The sequence below is a fragment of the Aquarana catesbeiana genome, linkage group LG01, assembly GCF_042186555.1.
Source record: "Aquarana catesbeiana isolate 2022-GZ linkage group LG01, ASM4218655v1, whole genome shotgun sequence".
Taxonomy (NCBI): domain Eukaryota; kingdom Metazoa; phylum Chordata; class Amphibia; order Anura; family Ranidae; genus Aquarana; species Aquarana catesbeiana.
In genome coordinates, this window is record NC_133324.1 from 449,224,433 (window position 1) to 449,244,861 (window position 20,429).

The window sequence follows — 20,429 nt, forward strand, 5'->3', positions numbered from 1 at the left end:
TTGGAGTGCAAAATGTGAAGAAATTCATCTCTTCCTTTTACTGCTTTGCCTGCCCGTGGCAGTGCCAGATCGAATCACTGTTAAGCTCTTGCCTGTAGCACTGCACAGGTTAATGCATGACCTCTCTCTGTAGTCTAAGAACTAACACTTTCTGTGAAGAAATTATATATCCCACAGTCCTGGATATGTTGTTTCTTCACAGAAAGTATCAGTTCTTAGACTACAGACAGAGGTCATGCATTAACCTGTGCAGTGCTATTTGACATGCCTTACGTTTGAACACAAACAGAAACTGCCGACGTGGGAATGTGAAGCTTTCCTCTACTGTACATACCACTGTATGTGTGCAAGGCAACATATGACACCATAAAACTTCATGTTCAATGCACATCTTATGCAGGTGAAAAACACAAGGTGCATATAAGGAAGGTTTATAATACCAAGTGTTTATTTAATCTTGGCTTTTGCTATAAATAACAAGTTTGTTTTTAACATGCAGTTATACAATAACCTGTAATACTACAGGAGCAGATGCTGAGAAAGAGAGCAAATGCAGAGCCACTCCTGGAAAAAGGTGATGGGGCAGTGATGGAGCTGGAGAAGGATTCATTTAATAAACTAGTTAAAAAAACTGTTCATTATACTGTTGAATTAAAAAGTTGACATTGGGCTGTAAAACAACTGTTAATAAACTACAAATCCCATCATGCCAGTCTATATTATGTCAGTGAATGAGTATTGGGACTTTTCTAAACAGCTGCAAGTTGCCAAAGGTACTGCTGATCTACATGGCCACATATATCATTCAGACTAAGGAATGGATAATTAGCTAATCAACCAACAAACTTTATTGTACCATTTGAAGCCCAATTTGCACACGCTGTCCATTATACAGAATTTAAGCCATCAGCCCATCAAAATTGAAAGGCTCAAATGACATGTAAACACTGAACAATTGTAGTCTCACTTCTTTTCACTTATTACTGTCTTTTCCCCTATAGTCACCATAGCATTGACAAGACCCCTATTGTGCTCTTGTCCAAAACTTACATATGCTGGATTTTCACTGGCGAAAAACAGTCATATTAGCTGACGGCAGAATGATCCATACCCTGCAGGCTAGATTAGGGCAATTCAAGGATCTTTCTCCAATCTGGTAAACACTGTACATAGCTATAAAGCACCTCCCATGAAGCTTTCTCAATATCACGCCACTATTTCTCAACACAACCTGTCAAATAACCACTGAGAACTTGCTTGACCACAGCAAAGACAACCTAAATAAAAATGCTGTTTGTAGGCATCTTTCTTTTTCCTTTGCTGGGGTTAGCTCTAAGGTGTGCTGAAGGGGTATGGTAAAAATCATCAGCAATAGTACCATTCATTTCATTCCTCTTGATTTGGGAATTCCAAGTGGCAATGCAGCAGATACACATTTGCTTTGCACTGCAAATGTTTTTACCATGGCTGTAAACAGAGAGCAATGATATCTATGCACAAGATGCATGTAAAGCACAAACAGCACCTTTTGCATAGAATTCAAGGCTGAGCACTCAAGGGCTCGCTAGCTTCAGGGCACTGAGGTGGATAGTCACAGTTTACTGATAAAGTAAAATGTGAGATGTCTCCAGGGCCTGAGAGATGTCATGTTGAATAATGCCAGTGATAACACAGCATAGATGAGTGGCTCTGTCATGTCTAACAACTGCAAGATAAAATATTTTATATGACCGAAGGAGACATCCCCTTATCTCCTATAAATTACACAAATGTTCTTATTATTACAGAGAAAGTGTCTAAAATTCATCAAAGCACAGTGGACCGATGACTGATAACTCAGATCCTTTGGGGTCTATAGAAATATTTGCAAACTTTCTCTCTACTAAAAAAAAAAAAATACTTTTAGAACTGCATTTCCAACTAATTCAGCAATTATTTGCCTAGAAAGCAAAGTATAGACCAGTTGGCTTCCATATTGTAAAGAATCACTTCCAGCAGGTTTTGTATTCGTGAACACTAAGCCCTCAAGGGCATGTACTGATTCACATGCCAGTTTGCATTTATGCACCTAATATTTTCTATGCTAATAATCCTGTCTATGCCTCTCTATTAACCTTGTTGTAATATGTCAGTGATCTAACTGTATAAAACACTGGCAGTAATAATGCTGAAGAAACAAAGTTGTTCCCAGTCGAAGAGTGGGATGGCAAGGAGTAGAATGAGTGTGCCTGGCGTGCAACAGTCAATCATATTTATATACAACCTCCCAGTTAGATTTCTCAGTACTGATACCTCCCAGTACATCAACCTGAACAGCTCACTTGCTCTGTAGCATCAACATTTGAATGATTTAAAACAATGGGAATGTAAATATAATTAAAAAACATAAGGTTAAATAAAACTTTGCCCTCAAAGCACTTGCAGAAAATTTATATCTCAGTTTAACTATGCACCATTTATACAAGGACTGCAACATTCAATAAAAAAACCCTATGCTACCAAATTGCATACTTTAATTTAGTGCTTGAGGCCATATAGTGACTTCTGTGATACTAAAGCTGTAATGTTAAATTTAAATGTGGGAGAAGATGATTAGCATTGATGTGATCCAGTGCTGGGAAGTTTGCTAACGACTCATGTAGCTACTGCTATGTGCTCTGTTTTAGAGGAATGTTTGTTCCTTTGTTATTGGGAGTGAATACAGACTGACAGCATGAGAAGCAAAGGAAGGAGAGAACACCTGATGAGCGGCAGCACGAGCATCAAGGAAGGCAAATCTCTCCAAAGGTCAGTATAAATATACTCAAAGGCTTGCAAGTAGCTTAAAAGAAATATTGCTGCATTTATCATAACTAAATGCTTATGGTCCAGTTACCAGTAGTAAGAATGCTGCATTATTTAACCACTTAAGCCCGGAAGAATTTACCCTCTTCCTGACCAGGCCATTTTTTGCGATATGGCACTGCGTCGCTTTAACGGACAATTGTGCGGTCGTGCGACGCTATATCCAAACAAAATTGATGTCCTTTTTTTCCCACAAATAGAGCTTTTTTTGGTGGTATTTGAGCACCTCTGTGGTTTTAATTTTTTTGCGCTATAAACAAAAAAGGACCATCAATTATGAAAAAAACAAAACAATATTTTTTACTTTTGCTCCTACAGCATCTTAAAGAGCCGACATACAGCTACGACGGCTCTCCCAGGGGAGCCATCCTGCCGTAGTATAACTGCGGTAGCTGGTTGGGAACTGGTTAAAGTGGCTCTGTCAACAAAGTTACAAGGACACCAACCTGAAAAGAAAACAGCAGTCTGCATACAGTACCTGTGCATTGACCTGTTTGCTAAAACTTCTGGTGCGTGTGGAATAATATATCCCCTGCTGGCCGGTATGGTTCCTCCCACCATCCCTTAAGTCCCTACTGTGTCCTGCATTGACTAGGGTTCACCAGGAAGAACCACAGTGGCCAGTAGGGGAACCTGCTATTTGACCAACCTGAGAAATCCAATTGGATCAGCTTTAGGAGCTCTGCTACAAGGTGGTGTTTTAACAAATGGGACAGCGTGCAGGTATGTATTAAGCAGCTTTCTTTTTAGGCTAGTACCTTTGCATCTATGTTGACCCTGTTTAAGTTTCTATTCTACACATATACAAAACCAATATACAGCAATAAATAAGTTCAGTTTCTTCACAGAGCAGCAGTATGTGCAAATATTAACTATGGTGGTGGTGGTTGCACACTGGCTGCATTTAGGACCCAGCTTAAGGACTGTTTCTTAAACCATTTTTTCATGGCAAAGGCATCTTGTAGGCCTGAAAATCAGTTAAACCCCCCAACATTAAATATTTTTTTTAAAACAGAAACCTTAGAGAATAAAATGTTAACAATTGCAATGTTTTTTGTCACATGATATCAAACACGTTTTCAGTAAAAAAAAATGAGAAGCCTTAAAATTCCTTACACGTTTCAGTTTAGAGTTAACCATGAATGATGGTCTTATAATTACTGCTCTCATGTCAACATTTGTGGCGATATGTAACATGTAGCACAATACTTTTTTTTTTTTTTTTATACAGTGGAACCTTGGTTAATGAGAAACGCGGTTAATGAGCGTTTTAAAAGCCGAGCAACTTTTTAAAAAAATTCTGACTCGGTTTGCGAGTGTTGTCTCGCAAAATTAGCAGAATTCAAGCTAATGGGGTGTGCAGTACCGCATTTGGCCAGAGGTGCGGGGGCGCTGGTGACACTTGGAACGGTTCGGAGCCGCTCGGAAATACTCCATTCCCGAGCCTTTCAGAGTTCAGCCGAACTGTCCCCAAGTATTTCCAAGGCTCTCCGGCACCCCCCCAACCTCTGGCCACATGCGGTATTGCATGCAATAGAAGTCAATGCAGAACAAATTATCTTAATTTCCATTGACTTCTATAGGGAAACTTGCTTGGATATGCGAGTGCTTTGGACTACAAGCATTCTCCTGGAACGGATTATGCTTGTAATCTAAGGTTCCACTGTAAGCAGGTGCACATCTGCATGAGTTTATTTTCTTGTGTCCATGAGTGGGGGAATTTATCATTTTTTTATTTATTATGTTTTTTACACTTAACCTTGCCTCCTATGTGATAGCATACTGCAATGACAGCTTCTCATTACTGAGACATTGGGGGTCTAATCTGCTTCCCCTGGCCTCCACTGAATTTAATGGCGCACAGATTTGTTTATTTTCCAGCTGGAAAGGAACCTACATTTGCTGATATTCCTCCATCCCATCTGCCAAAATCTGCCATGTCACTGCCAGGTCTGTAGGTGGGACAGTGGAGCCCAGGATACAGGGCAAAGTCAGTCAGGTGAGGGGGCGGTACATTTGGCGGGCTGTGGAAGCGATTAATTGGCTGTAAATCTGCTGAAATCACTTTTACCTGAAAGTCTATTGCCAGCTGAACAAATTTTAGCGCAAGTCCTGACTGCTATAGCAACCGCAAACGTGTTTAAAATCCAGTTCTACCAGCCACCGTTTATGGAAGGTGCTGGTCGATAAGTTGTAAAGTCAAACACTTGTGAATCAAGTGCAGAGAACATTCAGATGTAGATGACCAGCAAGGTATAAAATTGCCTTAGATGCTTCTGAAACACTCCTGGCAATGTTTAAAAAAAAGTCAAATAAAATCAATTAGCAGTGTAAACTGACAATGTCTTGCATACGTTATCTAAGCAGCAAAAGGGCTGCCTTCAAAATAGCCCAATCGTGGTCTCCAACAAATTTCCTTCTGTTCAATAATATTTTGGCTGTTTGTAAAACCTTGCCAGATAGAAATACAGATGTCTTTTGAATGATTGGCATCCATTTAGCACACACTTAGACCATGTGATTGGTTTGACTGTCAGACCAATTTGTCAACTATCAAATCTGTAACCTCCACTCCAGGGACCAGAAAAAATGACTGTATTGGTGCGTGTTTCTGTTGAAAACACATGGTGGTGGTTACTGTATGTGTTTAAAGAGTTGAAGGAAAGAAGGGTGACCCCTGGGAGTCGCACATCTGTGGTGTCCCACCACAATGATTAGAGTGGCAACCTCAGCCTGGACTCTGACCAGACCACACCCGCAATGAGTTTCACTCCGCCCCCCAGAGCTTAGTCATGGGCATGTGTTTCAAGATTTCACTGTTCTGTTAACCTGCTCCAACATCTCTGCATAGGATGGGACCTGGGAGTGTAATTGTCACAATTCTTTTCTATACATTTGAAGATACTGCTGTTTAATGAAGACATGAGTTTCAGTTCCAGTCAATAGAACCACTGAGCTGGTGTATAAAACTCAGAAAAAGAAATCTTGGGAAAACACATAAAAAAAAACAAACAACATTTGCTTTTCCCAGTTCTGATGTATCTGACACACAATTCTAAAATTGTTATGATTTTAATTATTAAAAAAAAAAAAAAAAAAAAAATTGGAATTAAAAAACAAACAAATAATATAGTTACATAAAGCTCGTACCTTTATAAATGTTTCAAATTCTCCAATCTTTCTATTGCCATGTAACAATTTATTCTGTATCACCTCCATGGCTTGTTCACTCTGCATTGCTAAGTTGTGAAGTTGTTGTTTAGCAGCAACTTCCAGTTCAGACATGGCACGTTCAGCTTCAACCATTTTTCCTTCCAAGTCGCTGACTTTTACATTCTGTAACACACAAGTTTGTTTACGTTCCCTTTTTCTTTAAAATGCACTTCAGTCTTATTTCAATACTGAAAACTTTATATTTATGAATTTCAAAATATTTTTCTATCTTTATATAACTCAACAGAATGCTTTTTAGCATAAAAGTTTAATGAAGAACAGGGATTGAGATACAAAAAGTAAGCACCTCTGTGCAAAATAAACCTTAGTTCACGTAAATAACACTGTCATGGGACTGCGATTAGATTGAATCATCTAAAGTAAAGGGTTTTTTTGCCAGCTGCTAGCTATGTGTAGAGGAGAAATACTGGAGTATACAGTGGCTAATAAAGTACTGAAAAAAATCCAAATTGTTCTTAGAGTATTCGTTTTGTGTAAGCTACAACATTTTCCTTCAACTACACAATGAAAGGTAGGTTATTTCCTCTATTTTGTCCATTTCTGTTGCATGCACCTAGCTAATATCTCGTTTGTAGTCCTTGGCTATCAGTGCTCTCTAAAAGCAAGCGATACACATTTCCCAAGTGCCTGTTAGAACAATACTTAGTTCTGCAGTAACCGATTGACCTCAGCAAGCAGCAAGTAAAAAATGTTGACTTTGCTTCCTTACAACAGGGCCATCATAAGCAGGGTCATCACCGCATCTCATTGTATGAATGGTTCTCTTAAGTAGAGATAGTAAAATATATTAGGAACGTTAAATACCCTTTTCTCTAGTTCTTCTTTTACTTTGTAGTATATTTGCTCATAATGTGACTTCTCTTTGGTGACTACATTTAATCTCTGTTTTAAGGAATCAAGTGCTGTCTTCTTGTGAGAACATTCCTCTGCCATTGCTTTTACCTGCAGAAGAGCAAAATAAAAATAAGCATGGTTGGGAGAGTAAACATGCTGTGCTCGTTATTTAGTATAAGCACACTACTGCAAAACTATCATTATCATGCTATGGATTGCATATGGTACAGGACCTGAGAAGTACCGTATTTATCGGTGTATAACACGCACCGGCGTATAACACGCACCCCAATTTAGGAGGGAATTTTAAGGAAAAAAAACTTTTAGGAGGGAAGTTGAAGGGAAAAAAACTTACATTTAAATGCCCTTCATTGCAGCCTTGTCAGTGCAGCCTTGCCCCAGTGCAGCCATGTCAGTGCAGCCATGTCAGTGCAGCCATGTCAGTGCAGACTTCCCCAGTGCAGACTTCCCCAGTGCAGCCTTCCCCAGTGCAGCCTTCCCCAGTGCAGCCTTGCCCCAGTGCAGCCTTGCCCCAGTGCAGCCTGGGATCCCCTGTCCCTGCTTCCAGGGCTTCAAAATCGCGGTCCGCGATTTGAAAATGGCGCCGCCGGCGCCGAAGTACACAGAGCCGGTCCTCGGCTCTTTCCGGCGGCTCTCGTTTACTTTCGGCTCCACTCGTAGTCCCGAGCGGAGCTATCCGAGTAGGTTCGGATAGCTCCGCTCGGGACTACGAGTGGAGCCGAAAGTAAACGAGAGCCGCCGGAAAGAGCCGAGGACCGGCTCTGTGTACTTCGGCTCCCACGGCGCCATTTTCAAATCGCGGTCCGCGATTTTGAAATTTGGACAGCTCGGGATCGGCGTATAACACGCACCTGCGACTTTCCCCTGATTTTAAGGGGAAAAAAGTGCGTGTTATACGCCGATAAATACGGTAGATATGCTGCCAGTGCAGTGCAACTCACCCAAAGGAATGAGTGGGGCAGCAGTGCGCATGTGTATAAAAAAGAAATTGCGGGGATGTTTTGGTTTCAAAGGCTGTGCAGTGCCAGGCAGGGTATTACAGTGAGGATCGCTAGAACAGGGAGGAAGGTAAGTATTTTAATAAGGTAGGCTACTTAATTAACACCAGCTTAATTAACAAAGCAGTAATAACAGCTTTTCTAGCACAGGTTCCATCTAATATTTTTCAAAATCTTTGGGTAGATTATTAGGCAGCCCATAATTCCCGCTGATTGAATGAAAAAAATGACCCAATTTCCCTATCCACATTACTGAGTTATTGTATTCTGACAGCGGGGTAGACTTCCCCCACTGTCACATTACACTGATCAGTGCTGCCGGCTATGCCTGGCAGCACTGATCAATCGGGAAAAAACTTGATAGGGTGGTTGTACAGAAGTTGATCGCGAGAACACGATGGGACAAAATACTTACCTTCAGCGCCTCTCCAGAGAGCTTCAATGTTCACTGCACAACTTTTGTACAAATAAAGTCTTAGCCGGTGCTGTGGACCTGCTGTGTGCCACTACCGCATTTATTCCTAAAGCTGGGTATGTACCCCCCCGTGAGTGTGAAATTCACTCCATGTAGGGGCAGGCTGGTTGTACTGAAGTTTATCTAGTGTTCAACTAGCCTGCCCATACATGGAGAGAATTTCGTCTGGTCCCTGCTAAACCAGACAAATTTCAATTCATGAATGACTGCCTTTAAACACACACTGCATATGGGACGACCTAAGAAAAAAAAAAGTGGGAAAATATCCCTGAAGCAAGAATAGCAACAAAGTTTTCTGGCTGCACAAACTGTGATGCCGAGTCCTCCGCCGGATCATCCGCCCGATGCTCTGTGTTCTAGGCTCAGTTCCCTGTAAGCTTTGCGATGTATGGAGGAGGAGCCTGGCAGCAAATTCAAAAAGTACAAAATACATAACACATACAGTACAATGTAATCTTACAGATTACATTACTGTATCAAATCATTTTACCTCCCTTTTGTCCCTAATGCTTTGTCCAGTGCCCTGCATGCAGTTTTATATTATATATACTGTTCTTTCTGCCTGGAAACTTGAGATTGTCTATGGCAACCAAAAAGTGTCCCTTTACGTCAAAAGTGGTTTTGGAACAGCTATAAAACAGCGATAGTGATTTAGAACACTTGCAGAATTGAGCGATAGTGAATCATGGGGAAATTCATTTTTTTATTATTTTTTATAATTATTTATTATATTATAATGTATGATTTCAGGTTTCAAACTTTATCATACCCGGGATGTCTACTAGACTCTTGTGTGGACAGATTTAAGTGTGTTCTTACTAAGAATTACAGGCCTACACTATAAAACGCCAAATTTCTATGCAAAACAATGTACCGCTTTGAGATTCACAAATCTGACATAATCATACCGCCAGGGAGGTTAAGGCAGCATAAAACCCAAAAACAAAAAAGGAATATATTGCAGCTTACCAATCATTAGATGTAGTGACTGCATTTGTTTTCTTTTTTTAGGCTTTCTTTACTCCAGGTTTTCACCTGGTGATCTGGCCTGTAAACCCCCCCCCCCCCCACACTATGGATGAAGGAGCAGAGGGGGCACCTTTGGACAACAACATTGTCAGTCTGGGGGGAGGGGAGTGTTAGATGCACTAACAGATTTAGATACATTACCAAATAGAATCCAAGCATTGAAACATAGAAAAGTGATGGCAGCCCATCGAATCTGCCCATTCTTATTTATTTTTTTTGTTAACTTTTTTGTCCCAGTATAGATCTATGTTTGTCCCAAGCATGTTTGAGCCATTTACTGTTGACTGTCTCACTACCTCTGCTAGAAGTTTATTCCAAGCAGCAACTACCCTTTCAGTAAAATAATACTTTCTAAAATTAGTTTTGAACTTTTCTCCAGTTAGTTTGAGGTCATGTCCCCATGTTCTTGATTTTGGTTTCATATTAAAAAACTGCCCCCTGAAACATATTTACCACCTTGATCTATTTAAACATGTAAATAATGTCTCCCCTTTCCCTTCTTTCCTCCAGACTGTACATATTAGGTTCCTGAAGTCTCTCTCGATACCTTTCACCATTTTTGTTACATAGTTACTGTGACAGACCTAGCCGGGACAGAGGCTTTTGGAGGGGACTGAATGCTAGCCTCTTGCCTACCGATTATGGGCCCTGGCATTTGGGGGAATAGTGCTCTTTGTGAGCAGTATGCCTGGGGACCCTTGAGGTGGTGTTACTTTGGATTCAGGTCCATATCCCCACAAGACACACAGACTCTGGGAGCCCTGTATATGCCATATTAGAAATAGTGACTGATTCATACTGTTGGGACACATACTGTTAGATGCTAATGTCATCAACTCCAGCCACCTGTCTGTTGTCTTCTATAATGTAAATGAGTCTAGTATGGCTTGCCACAGCTTCTAAGTGTCTTTCACCCATTGTTGTTTGTGCTAATTAACCCTGCAAATGTATGAAGGAGTTCTGTATTGAGATGTATGATAAGGTGTATTGTAGTTAGGAAGTCACATCGGCTGCTTTAAGGGATTAGTTATTTAGCTCATGTTAATTTATGTTTCTGGTTACAGGTATATTGTTAGAGTATACTCAAAAGAAAACAGGTAATAAAAGAACCAATATGCTCTGCGATCAAGTATTAATGGAGCAGACTGGAGGCACAAATAGCCACGTCTGTATAGATTAAGGACAATTGCTAACACCAACCATTAATGGGTGTGTTCCTCTGAATTCATATGGCATATAACAAAAAACAAAAAGGGAAAGTGAATTCTTCAATAAGGTACGCGCAATGGTCGATGTGGTAAATATAAGTGCTATTTATTGAAAAACTCACTATGAACACCAATCCAAAAATATGCTGTAAAAACAGGTACCATCACCAGTTAAAAAGGACAACATTGTCATGGACAGACACAGATGGCCATCTATCACAGCCGACCTCTCACACCAAGCAAATAAACTTCATTCAGGATGGTAATACATTGATAATTACAAAAGTGGATTAAATGCGCTGATATGCTGGAAGTCCTTAAGTATCAGGAAAGAGCGGCAAGTAAAGGCAGATGGAGAATTCACTTTCTCTTTTTGTTTTTTGTTATATGCCATATGAATTCAGAGGAACACACCCATTAATGGTTGGTGTTAGCAATTGTCCTTAATCTATACAGACGTGGCTATTTGTGCCTCCAGTCTGCTCCATTAATACTTGATCGCAGAGCATATTGGTTCTTTTATTACCTGTTTTCTTTTGAGTATGCCCTTGTGGGATTAGACTTCCCTTCCTGAACCTCACCCTGCGTTCACTTGCGCCAATCCGTACTATTCACCCATTTTTTAACTTGCGGTCGGGTCCGTGAGTACCTACCCCTTCACATCTATTATTTTCCCACTTCTCTGTGTCTATTTCTCTTCTTATTTCCTTTCCACTTGGTCTCAGACCATCTCTCTACTTTTATCCTCACCCTTTGGGATATGGCCTACCAATTGGATGATGATATTGAACGAGAGATCCAGTCTGCCTTTTCTAGTGAACAATCCACCCAGAGGGATGGCGAAGATTCACTCCAGACTCTGTTTATAAACCATAAAAAATTAACTATTAAGTTCCTAATCAGAAAGTGGGACATCTCGTCCCTAAAATCCCATATTGAGAATGGTATCATACCACGTGGTCTGAGAGAACGGGTCACTCCAGCTGGACACCTCCATACTCGTCGATTTATTGAGGCATGGAAGGCCAGCTGTGTTAAACGTGGCCCTGAAATCATGCAAATGATTGTCGATGAGGAACTAATTCAATTGAATGAGATCAAGGCAGATATAGAAGTAAGCGCCGGGTTACTTGAACCCTTTAAAACAAACCCCGCCTTTGACAAACATAACGAACTCCTTAAAAAAGAAGTAGAAAAAACACAAAAAAACCTAAAAAGTCATAAACAGGAGAAGTTCAAACAGAATCTACAAGACTTGGATCTTTGATGATCTTTTTGATCCCACGATCCATGTAGGTAGAAGTAGATCCCGTAGAAGCAGGGGAAGACACAATAGTTCTAAAACAAATCGTAATCGCTTTTCATCCTCTGATAGCGATAGTGAACACAAAGAACTTTCAGTGACTTTTTTAGACAAAGATTCACTTCCCCCAGACAATCCCACCATAACCACGGGGAAAGTGAAGCCAAATCTAAAGAGACAAAAAACTACACACCAGTCCCCACCTCATCAGGGAAGGGCAAGAGAAACACGCAGGAGCCAGCGACAACTAAGGAACAGATCACACAGAACATAATGTATCCCAGCAAAACACCTGACCCAACTTCCCTGAGTTCCCCTCTGGATATGAAGGTGGTTAATCTTACCCAATTTCCCCTAAACGAACATCATCTATCATTACTTAAAAGAGGCCTCTCCTTCTCCCCCAGATCTGGGATGAATGAGTTTGAGGTTTACAAAGACATCTCACTCTACCTCAGAAAGGTGATCTTCAAATATTGGCACTCATCACAACAGGATGAGTCCCAACTGACACCAGTAGCTGCGGAAGAAAGAAAGGCCCCTGATGCTCTAGTCTCCCTCCTACAAGAGAACTCTGAGTTTGACTCAGACACAGAGATTTTAAATCACCAGTATGCACTGACTCGTTCGGCAAACCTACCTATTAGATCCACTAAAATGCCCCCACTTTCCAAATATAAACCCATTGATTTCGTTTTAACACAAGTCAAGAGGGATCTCTCAAAAGTAAACTGGAAATATAGGGTACTGGATAACATCTCAGGTGAAGAAAGAAAAGCTCTGAAGGAACTTGAAGAAGCCCCCGGTATTGTCATCATTACCACATCGACCATTGCGCGTACCTTATTGAAGAATTCACTTTCCCTTTTTGTTTTTTGTTATATTGTTAGAGTAATATGAGCAGGAGGGGGGCCTCCTCCTCTTTAGTTGTATATAGGACTTGTATTTTGGCTCTAATATAGAGTACATGTTCAGGAACTAAACAAGTATTGTCTTGTTTTGTGCTTGTGAGCGGTTAGAATATCTGATATCTTTATTCAGACTGGGAGGAAGCGGTATATGATGAAAGCACTCAAGCGGAGTGTGGGACGTTTCGTTACAGTTACATAGTAGGTGAGGTTGAAAAAAGATACAAGTCCAACCTATGTGTGTGATATCTTAGTATTACCTTGTATATCCCTGTATGTTGTGGTCATTCAGGTGCTTTTCTAATAGTTTTTTGAAACTATCAATGCCCCTCGCTCAGACCACCGCTTGTGGAAGGGAATTCCACATCCTTGCCGCTCTTACAGTAAAGAACCCTCTACGCAGTTTAAGGTTAAACCTCTTTTCTTCTAATTTTAATGAGTGGCCACGTGTCTTGTTGAACTCCATTTCACGAAAAAGTTGTATCCCTATTGTGGGGTCACCAGTACGGTATTTGTAAATTTAAATCATATCCCCTGTCAAGCGTCTCTTCTCCAAAGAGAATAAGTTCAGTGCTCGCAACCTTTCTTCATAACCAATATCATCCATCCTTTATTAGCATTGTTGCCTTTCTTTGTACTCGTTCCATTTCCAGTACATTCTTCCTGGGGACTGCTGCTCAGAACTGGACAGCATACTCCAGGTGCGGCCAGACCAGAGTCTTGTAGAGTGGGAGAATTATCGCTTTATCCCTGGAGTTAATCCCTTTTTTAATGCATGCCAATATTGTTTGATTTGTTAGCAGCAGCTTGGCATTGCATACCATTGCTGAGCCTATCATCTACTAGGACCCTGAGGTCCTTTTTCATCCTAGATTCCCCCAGAGGTTCTCCCCTAGTATATGGATTGCATTCATATTTTTGCCACCCAAATGCATTATTTTACATTTTTCTACATTAAACCTCATTTTCCATGTAGTTGCCCACCCCATTAATTTGTTCAGATCTTTTTGCAAGGTTTCCACATCCTGCTTAGCTTAGTGCCCTGCTTAGCTTAGTGTGGTTTGCAAATACAGAGATTGAACTGTTTACCCCATCCTCCATGTCGTTTATGAACAAATTAAATAGGATTGGTCCCAGCACAGAACCCTGTGGGACCCCACCACCCACCCCTGACCATTCTGAGTATTCCCCATTTATCACCACCCTCCAAACTCGCCCTTTTAGCCTGTTTTCAGTTCATGTACTCACCCTATGGTCCATGCCAACTGACCTCACTTTGTACAGTAAACGTTTATGGGGAACTGTGTCAAATGCTTTTGCAAAATCCAGATACATCACGTCTACGGGCTTTCCTTTATCTAGATGGCAACTCACCTCCTCATAGAAGGTTAATAGATTGGTTTGGCAAGAACGATTCTTCATGAATCCATGCTGATTACTGCTAATGATACCGTTTTCATTACTAAAATCTTGTATATAGTCCCTTACCATCCTCTCCAAGAGCTTGCATACTATTGAGGCTAACTGGTCTAATTCCCAGGGATGTATTTTGGGCCCTTTTTAAATATCGGTGCTACATTGGCTTTTTTCCAATCCGCTGGTACTATTCCAGTCAGTAGAATGTCAGTAAAAATCAGGAACAATGGTCTGAAAATTACTTGACTGAGTTCCCCAAGTACCCTCGGGTGCAAGCCATCTGGTCCCGGTGATTTATTATGTTAAGTTTCCCAAGTCTAATTCTATTTCTGTCCTCTGTCAGCCATGAGGGTGCTTCCTGTGATGTGTCACGAGGATAAACACTGCAGTTTTTATTAATGAAGCCCCACGATTCCCACGTGAAGAATAAATTCAATATCTTTTCCATCTCCACATTCTTTGTAACCAGATGTCCTTCCTCATTCTTTATGGGGCCAATATGGTCTGTCCTCCCTTTTTTATTGTTTACATACTTAAAGAATTTCTTGGGATTTTTTTTGCTCTTCTCCGCTATGTGTCTTTCGTGTTCTATCTTAGCCGCCCTAATTGCACCCTTACATTTCTTGTTGCATTCTTTATAAAGTCTGAATGCTGATGATCCCTCAACCTTGTATTTTTTGAAGGCCTTCTCTTTTGCTTTTATATGCATTTTTACACTGGAGTTAAGTCATTCAGGAATTTTGTTCGCTCTTTTAAATGTACTACCCAATGGGATGCACTGGCTAATGACCTTATTTAATATGTTCTTAAAGCAAAACCATCTCTCCTTGTTCTTTGTTCCTAAGATTTTATCCCAATTTATGCCTTCTAGCAAGGTTCGTAGTTTAGGGAAGTTGGCTCTTTTGAAATTCAGTGTCTTTGTACTTCCCTTATGTTTCCTATTTGTGTGATTTATACTGAAGCCAATTGACCTGTGATCGCTGTTTCCTAAATTGCCCCGTATTTCCACATCCGTGATTAGGTCTGTATTGTTGGTAACCAGTAGATATAGTAACGCTTTATTTCTAGTTGGTGCGTCTACCATCTGACCCATGAAATTGTCCTGCAAGACATTAAGGAACTGGCGAGCCTTAGACTAATGTGTGGTTCCCTCCGCCCAGTCTATGTCTGGATAATTAAAAACCCTCATTATGATAACACTTCCCATCCTTGCTGCTAATCCAAATTGTGATAGGAGGTCCGTCTCCCCCTCCTCCCTCAGGTTAGGAGGCCTATAGCATAGTCCCAGTATTATTTTCCCCATACTTTCATCCCTGTGGAGCTCTATCCATAAGGATCCCACCTCCTACCTAGCTCCCTTAGTGATGTCAATTCTCTCACATTCACTTGTACATTATTCTTGATATAGACATACCCCTCCCCTTTTTTTACCCTCTCTATCTCTGCGATAAAGGGTATACCCTTGAATGTTTGCCAGTCAAGCATGAGACCTGTTGAACCAGGTCTCTGAAATTCCCACAAAATCCAAATCCCCCTTGTACAACAGTATCTCTAGTTCACCCATCTTGTCCACCAGGCTCCTGGCATTGGTGAACAAGCCACGTAGTTTAGACCGGTCGCATACTATCCTCTTATTGGGTGTTCCGAGATTGCAACTAGGACTTTTTACTATACATACCTTGGGTTTATTTGCTTTAGTCAACCTACCACTAATGCCCCCAATACTATCCTCTGGACTATGTTCTGCACTGACTATCTCTACCTCTGGTTCCTCCCCCCAGTCGCTTAGTTTTATAAAAAACCCTCTAACTTTTTGGCCATCTTTACCCCCAGCAGATCTGCACCCTCCTCATTTAGGTGCAGTCCGTCCCTTCTATAGTACTGGTGACCGACAGAGAAGTTGGCCAAGTCCTCCAGGAACCCAAACCCCTCCTTACAACACCAGCTCCTCAGCCACTTGTTTACTTCCCTAATCTCCTTCTGCCTTTCTGGTGTGGCTTGAGGTACCGGTAGTATTCCTGAGAGGTCCTTTTCCTCAAGTTAGGTCCCTAAAATCGTTTTTTAGGATACTCCATCTGCCTCTGACTTTGTCATTGGTGCCAACGTGCACCATGACAGCAGGTTCTTCCCCAGCCCCTCCCAGTAATCTGTCCACCAGATCCATGATGTACCGAACCCGAGCGCCCAGTAGACAGTATACCGTTTGGCGCTTCAGGTCTTTGTTACAGATTGTCCTCTCTGTCCTTCTAAGAATTGAGTCCCCTACCACCAGAATCTGTCTATCCTTTCCCTTCGCCTCCCCCCCACTCTCATTGGAGGAGTTCTTCTCCTGGCAGCTAGGAGAGTACCTCAGCAGTGTTGGTCCCTGACTGGTTTCACCAATGTCACTTAATGAAGCTTACTTATTGGGATGCTCCAGCCCTGGATCGGCCTCCCTGGCACTTCCCACTCTATCCTTCCTGACTGTCACCCATCTACTCTTTTCTGATGCCTGCACCTCTTTGTCTCCACCCGCCTCAGTGCTGGCCCCTGCCAGGTACGTTACCGGCTCTCCTTTAGTATGGTGGGTCTTCTCAGTGCTGACAGTTGCTTTCCTAGATTCAGAACCTGGGCTTCCAGGGAAACAATGTGCTTACATTTTGCACAGCAGTATTCGCCCTCGATCAGATCAAGGAACTCATACATGCCGCAAGCTATACACCGAGTCGCATCTCCACACCTGCCGGGCATCATACCTACTAATTTAATGAGGATTTGGGATTAGACCCTGTTCAAATTACCTAGCAACTAGCTTCCTGACACTAATACTCAACAATACAATACACAGGTACGCAACAAGACAATACACAGGTACTCGCCGCCCATGTGCACTCGCAATACACAGGTACACACAATACACAGGTACTATTGATCCACACACACACACACACACACACTACTCAGACAACACTCAGTAACTCACACTACACAGGTACTTTGACCCCTGTTACAACCTCCTGTTTTCAACTCTGGTTTTTAACTCACCACTTAGTCCAGTTCCACTTGGTCTAAGTTCTAGCAAGCAAAAAGGTGGCAAGCTCAAAGATGAGCAGGCTCAAAATGAGTTCTACAGAAAATCATATACGCCTCAAGCACCTGTGACCAATTAACCACTCCCCTTAATTGGTAGGCTGAAGGAAGATTAGTAGGCTGAAGGAACCCGTCTCTGGACTAGATATAGCTTATCAATATCTTTTTTTAAGTGAGCTCTCCAGAACTGGACACAGTATTCTAAATGAGGTCTCACTAAAGATCTATAAAGAGGAATCAGAACCTCCTTCCTCCTACTGGGGATCCCTCTAGTGATATAAAGATCTATATAGAGGAATCAGGACCCCCTTCCTCCTGCTGGTGACCCCCTCTAGTGATAAATCCTAGAATTCTATTTGCTTTTTTCCACTACCTAGTCACACTGTTTGCTCATTTTGCAATCATCTGAAATAAGTACCCCCAAATCTTTTTCTTCTGTAGTGCTGGCCAACAATGTTGTACTTTCTCAAGAGATTATTTTTCCCTAGGTGCATTATTTTACATTTAGAAACATTGAATGCTTTGACCAATCTTCCAGCAATGCCAAATCATGTTCCATGTTACAGACACCTCCAGGGATATGAACCTTATTACACACCTTTGTGTCATCAGCAAAAAGACATACCTTACCAAACAAACCTTTAGTTATATCACTTACATAGAGATTAAAAAGAACAGGACGGAGGCGCAGGCGCAGCGGCTCCCGTGATGGCTGCTTGATACGGGAGCTCCGTTCCACGAGCCCCACCCTTACTGTGCCTCCAAGCACCGGACACTTCTAGGCTTCTCCTGCACGTCGGGGAATCCGTCCGAAAGAGAAGTCTCTCGCCTCCTGTCACTTCACACAGCGGCTCCAGGGGAATACAAGATGGTGGCCGCGGCTCCACCTTGAGGAGAGGATGAGGTAACCGACTCCATTGCGGACCCCCGGCTTCTCGGGACTCCTGTGACCCACCAGGCACCCCTGTGAGTAGCCCCCTCCATCCGGTCACCTCCCCAGCCTCCACTGTCTCCCTAATTGACAGGACCCAGGAGGATTTGCTGCGTTGGCCTGCTGGGGACAATCCTGCAGACCCAGCTGCATTATACCAAACATCTCCCTCTCCCCTGGGCCATCCACCTGATATGACACTCTTACTGGCTAAGTTTTCTGAAATGCTGGCTAATGGACTGGCCCAAACTGCTGCTCAGATCACTAATACAATAAAAGCTGATTTATCAAACCTAGGCTCACACGAAGCTATAGAGCAAATGGTTGATCACTCTGTCGCACGGGTCAATCAAAATACTGCCTGCATACAGAACTTACAGGACCAATTAGACACGGCATTAGCCAAAATCGATGACCGAGAAAATAGGAGCAGACGCTATCATTTGCACATCAGAGGCCTCCCTGAATCAATCACTGATGTACAAGGGACAGTTAAATCTTTCATCAAGACCCAAACATCCCCGAACACAGGCTCGAACTCGACAGAGCCCATAGAGCCCTTCAACCTCCGCGCCACGATGGTCTCCACAGAGACATAGTCGTCAAGCCGCACTTTTATGCCATTATGAAACTCTCCTGGGAATCCAATCAAATGTCTATTCAGGGCCATACCATCCAAATCTTTGCGGACTTGTCCTCTACAACCATTCAAAAGCAGAGATCACTGAAACTGCTCCTGTCAGTCCTGTCCCAAAAAGCTGTGAAATATAGATAGTCTTTTCCTTTCCGGCTACAATTCCAATTCTTTCAAATTTTTCTTTTACTAAATTATATTTGTGCATGGTGTGGGCCTTCACTTTCATGAGGCTCTAAGGTTTAGAGCGCTATACACGCTATTCCCCTGTTGTGTCTCAGCGTTTTTCACCTCTGGGGGACGGCAGGACAGCGCCCTGTACTTTACAGGTCGCAACGACAAGTATTTACCTGTTCAGGTCTGGGCAGGATCAATCCTGCTCTCTGTGACAGCAGAACAGTTCCTGTTCTGTGCTCATCACCTTGTTCTTTCTTCTTTCGTCTTCCTGTTCTTATGCATTGCTTTCTGTTTCAGATACCAGTGCAGAAGTTTCATCAATCTACAAGTACATTTAAGCCCAGGTTTCCTCTAACAAGTCTCTAATTAGAACTTTCGCAGGACAGGGGGGCATGTGGTCATCTTTTACTGGTACTCATATCCTCTCTTTTCCATGACTCCCAATGATCTAATGAGTGCATCTCTCCGATTGACATCACATAACACTCAGGGCCTAAATTCTCCACTTAAAAGACTCAAAGCATTACAACACTATCATTCACAGGGACTCGATAGCCTCCTTTTACAGGAGACTCATTTCCCTAAACAATTTAATCCATCCTTTATTCACCATAAATACCCTAATTTTTTTGTAGTTAACGACTAGGACAAGAAACAGGGGGTGACCATCTTCTCTAAACGAATCTCCTTCTCCCCTACCCAGATAATTAAGGATCAGGAAGGGCGCTACATCCTTGCCAAGGGACAGATTGATAGCCATTTATTCACTTTCATCTCCTACTATGCCTCAAACTGAGGCCAAGCTGCTTTTTTTTCCTCTATTCTGCACACTTTAGCCCCTCACTTTGAGGGTCGGGTCATACTGGGAGGTGACTCTAATATCGCCTTTGATCAGCTCCTTGACAAATCAGACAATGGGAAACACCTCCTTAAGAGACCCCCCAAACAAAGCCTTTGCATCTCCAAACTCCTACATTAGCTGGGCCTTACTGATATCTGGAGGGAACTAAACCCGTCCACTATAGACTATACACACTTCTCTTCCCCCATCAGACTCGCACAAGGATTGATCATATTTTTGTCCCGTCCCTGAATCCTTCCCTATTGCCAGAGGTACGAGACAGGGATGTCCCCTATCTCCGTTGATTTTTGCGATTGCCATGGATACTCTCACTATCGTAATTAGGCCACACCCTGACATTCATGAAATTCGCTGCGGACCTCTTACTCACAAGGGTGCTCTCTTTGCAGATGACATACTCCTCTTCATAACCTCTCCCCTTATCTCGACTCCTAATATCGTTAAATTGCTACAAGACTTTGGTCTAGTCTCTGGCCTCCAAATTAA

General features: G+C 42.1%; 1 protein-coding gene across 2 annotated transcripts in view; it reads right to left on the reverse strand.

Moving 5' to 3' along the window:
* CNTLN (centlein) overlaps nucleotides 1-20,429 on the reverse strand; it is a 584,642-nt gene that overhangs the window by 47,965 nt on the left and 516,248 nt on the right. For both annotated transcript variants that reach the window (XM_073636639.1, XM_073636630.1), the window contains 2 exons: nucleotides 6,883-7,020; nucleotides 5,995-6,180 (listed from right to left, as the gene is read on the reverse strand). In XM_073636639.1, the coding sequence (XP_073492740.1) occupies nucleotides 5,995-6,180; nucleotides 6,883-7,020 (324 nt within the window). The remainder of the gene's footprint in view (nucleotides 1-5,994; nucleotides 6,181-6,882; nucleotides 7,021-20,429) is intronic.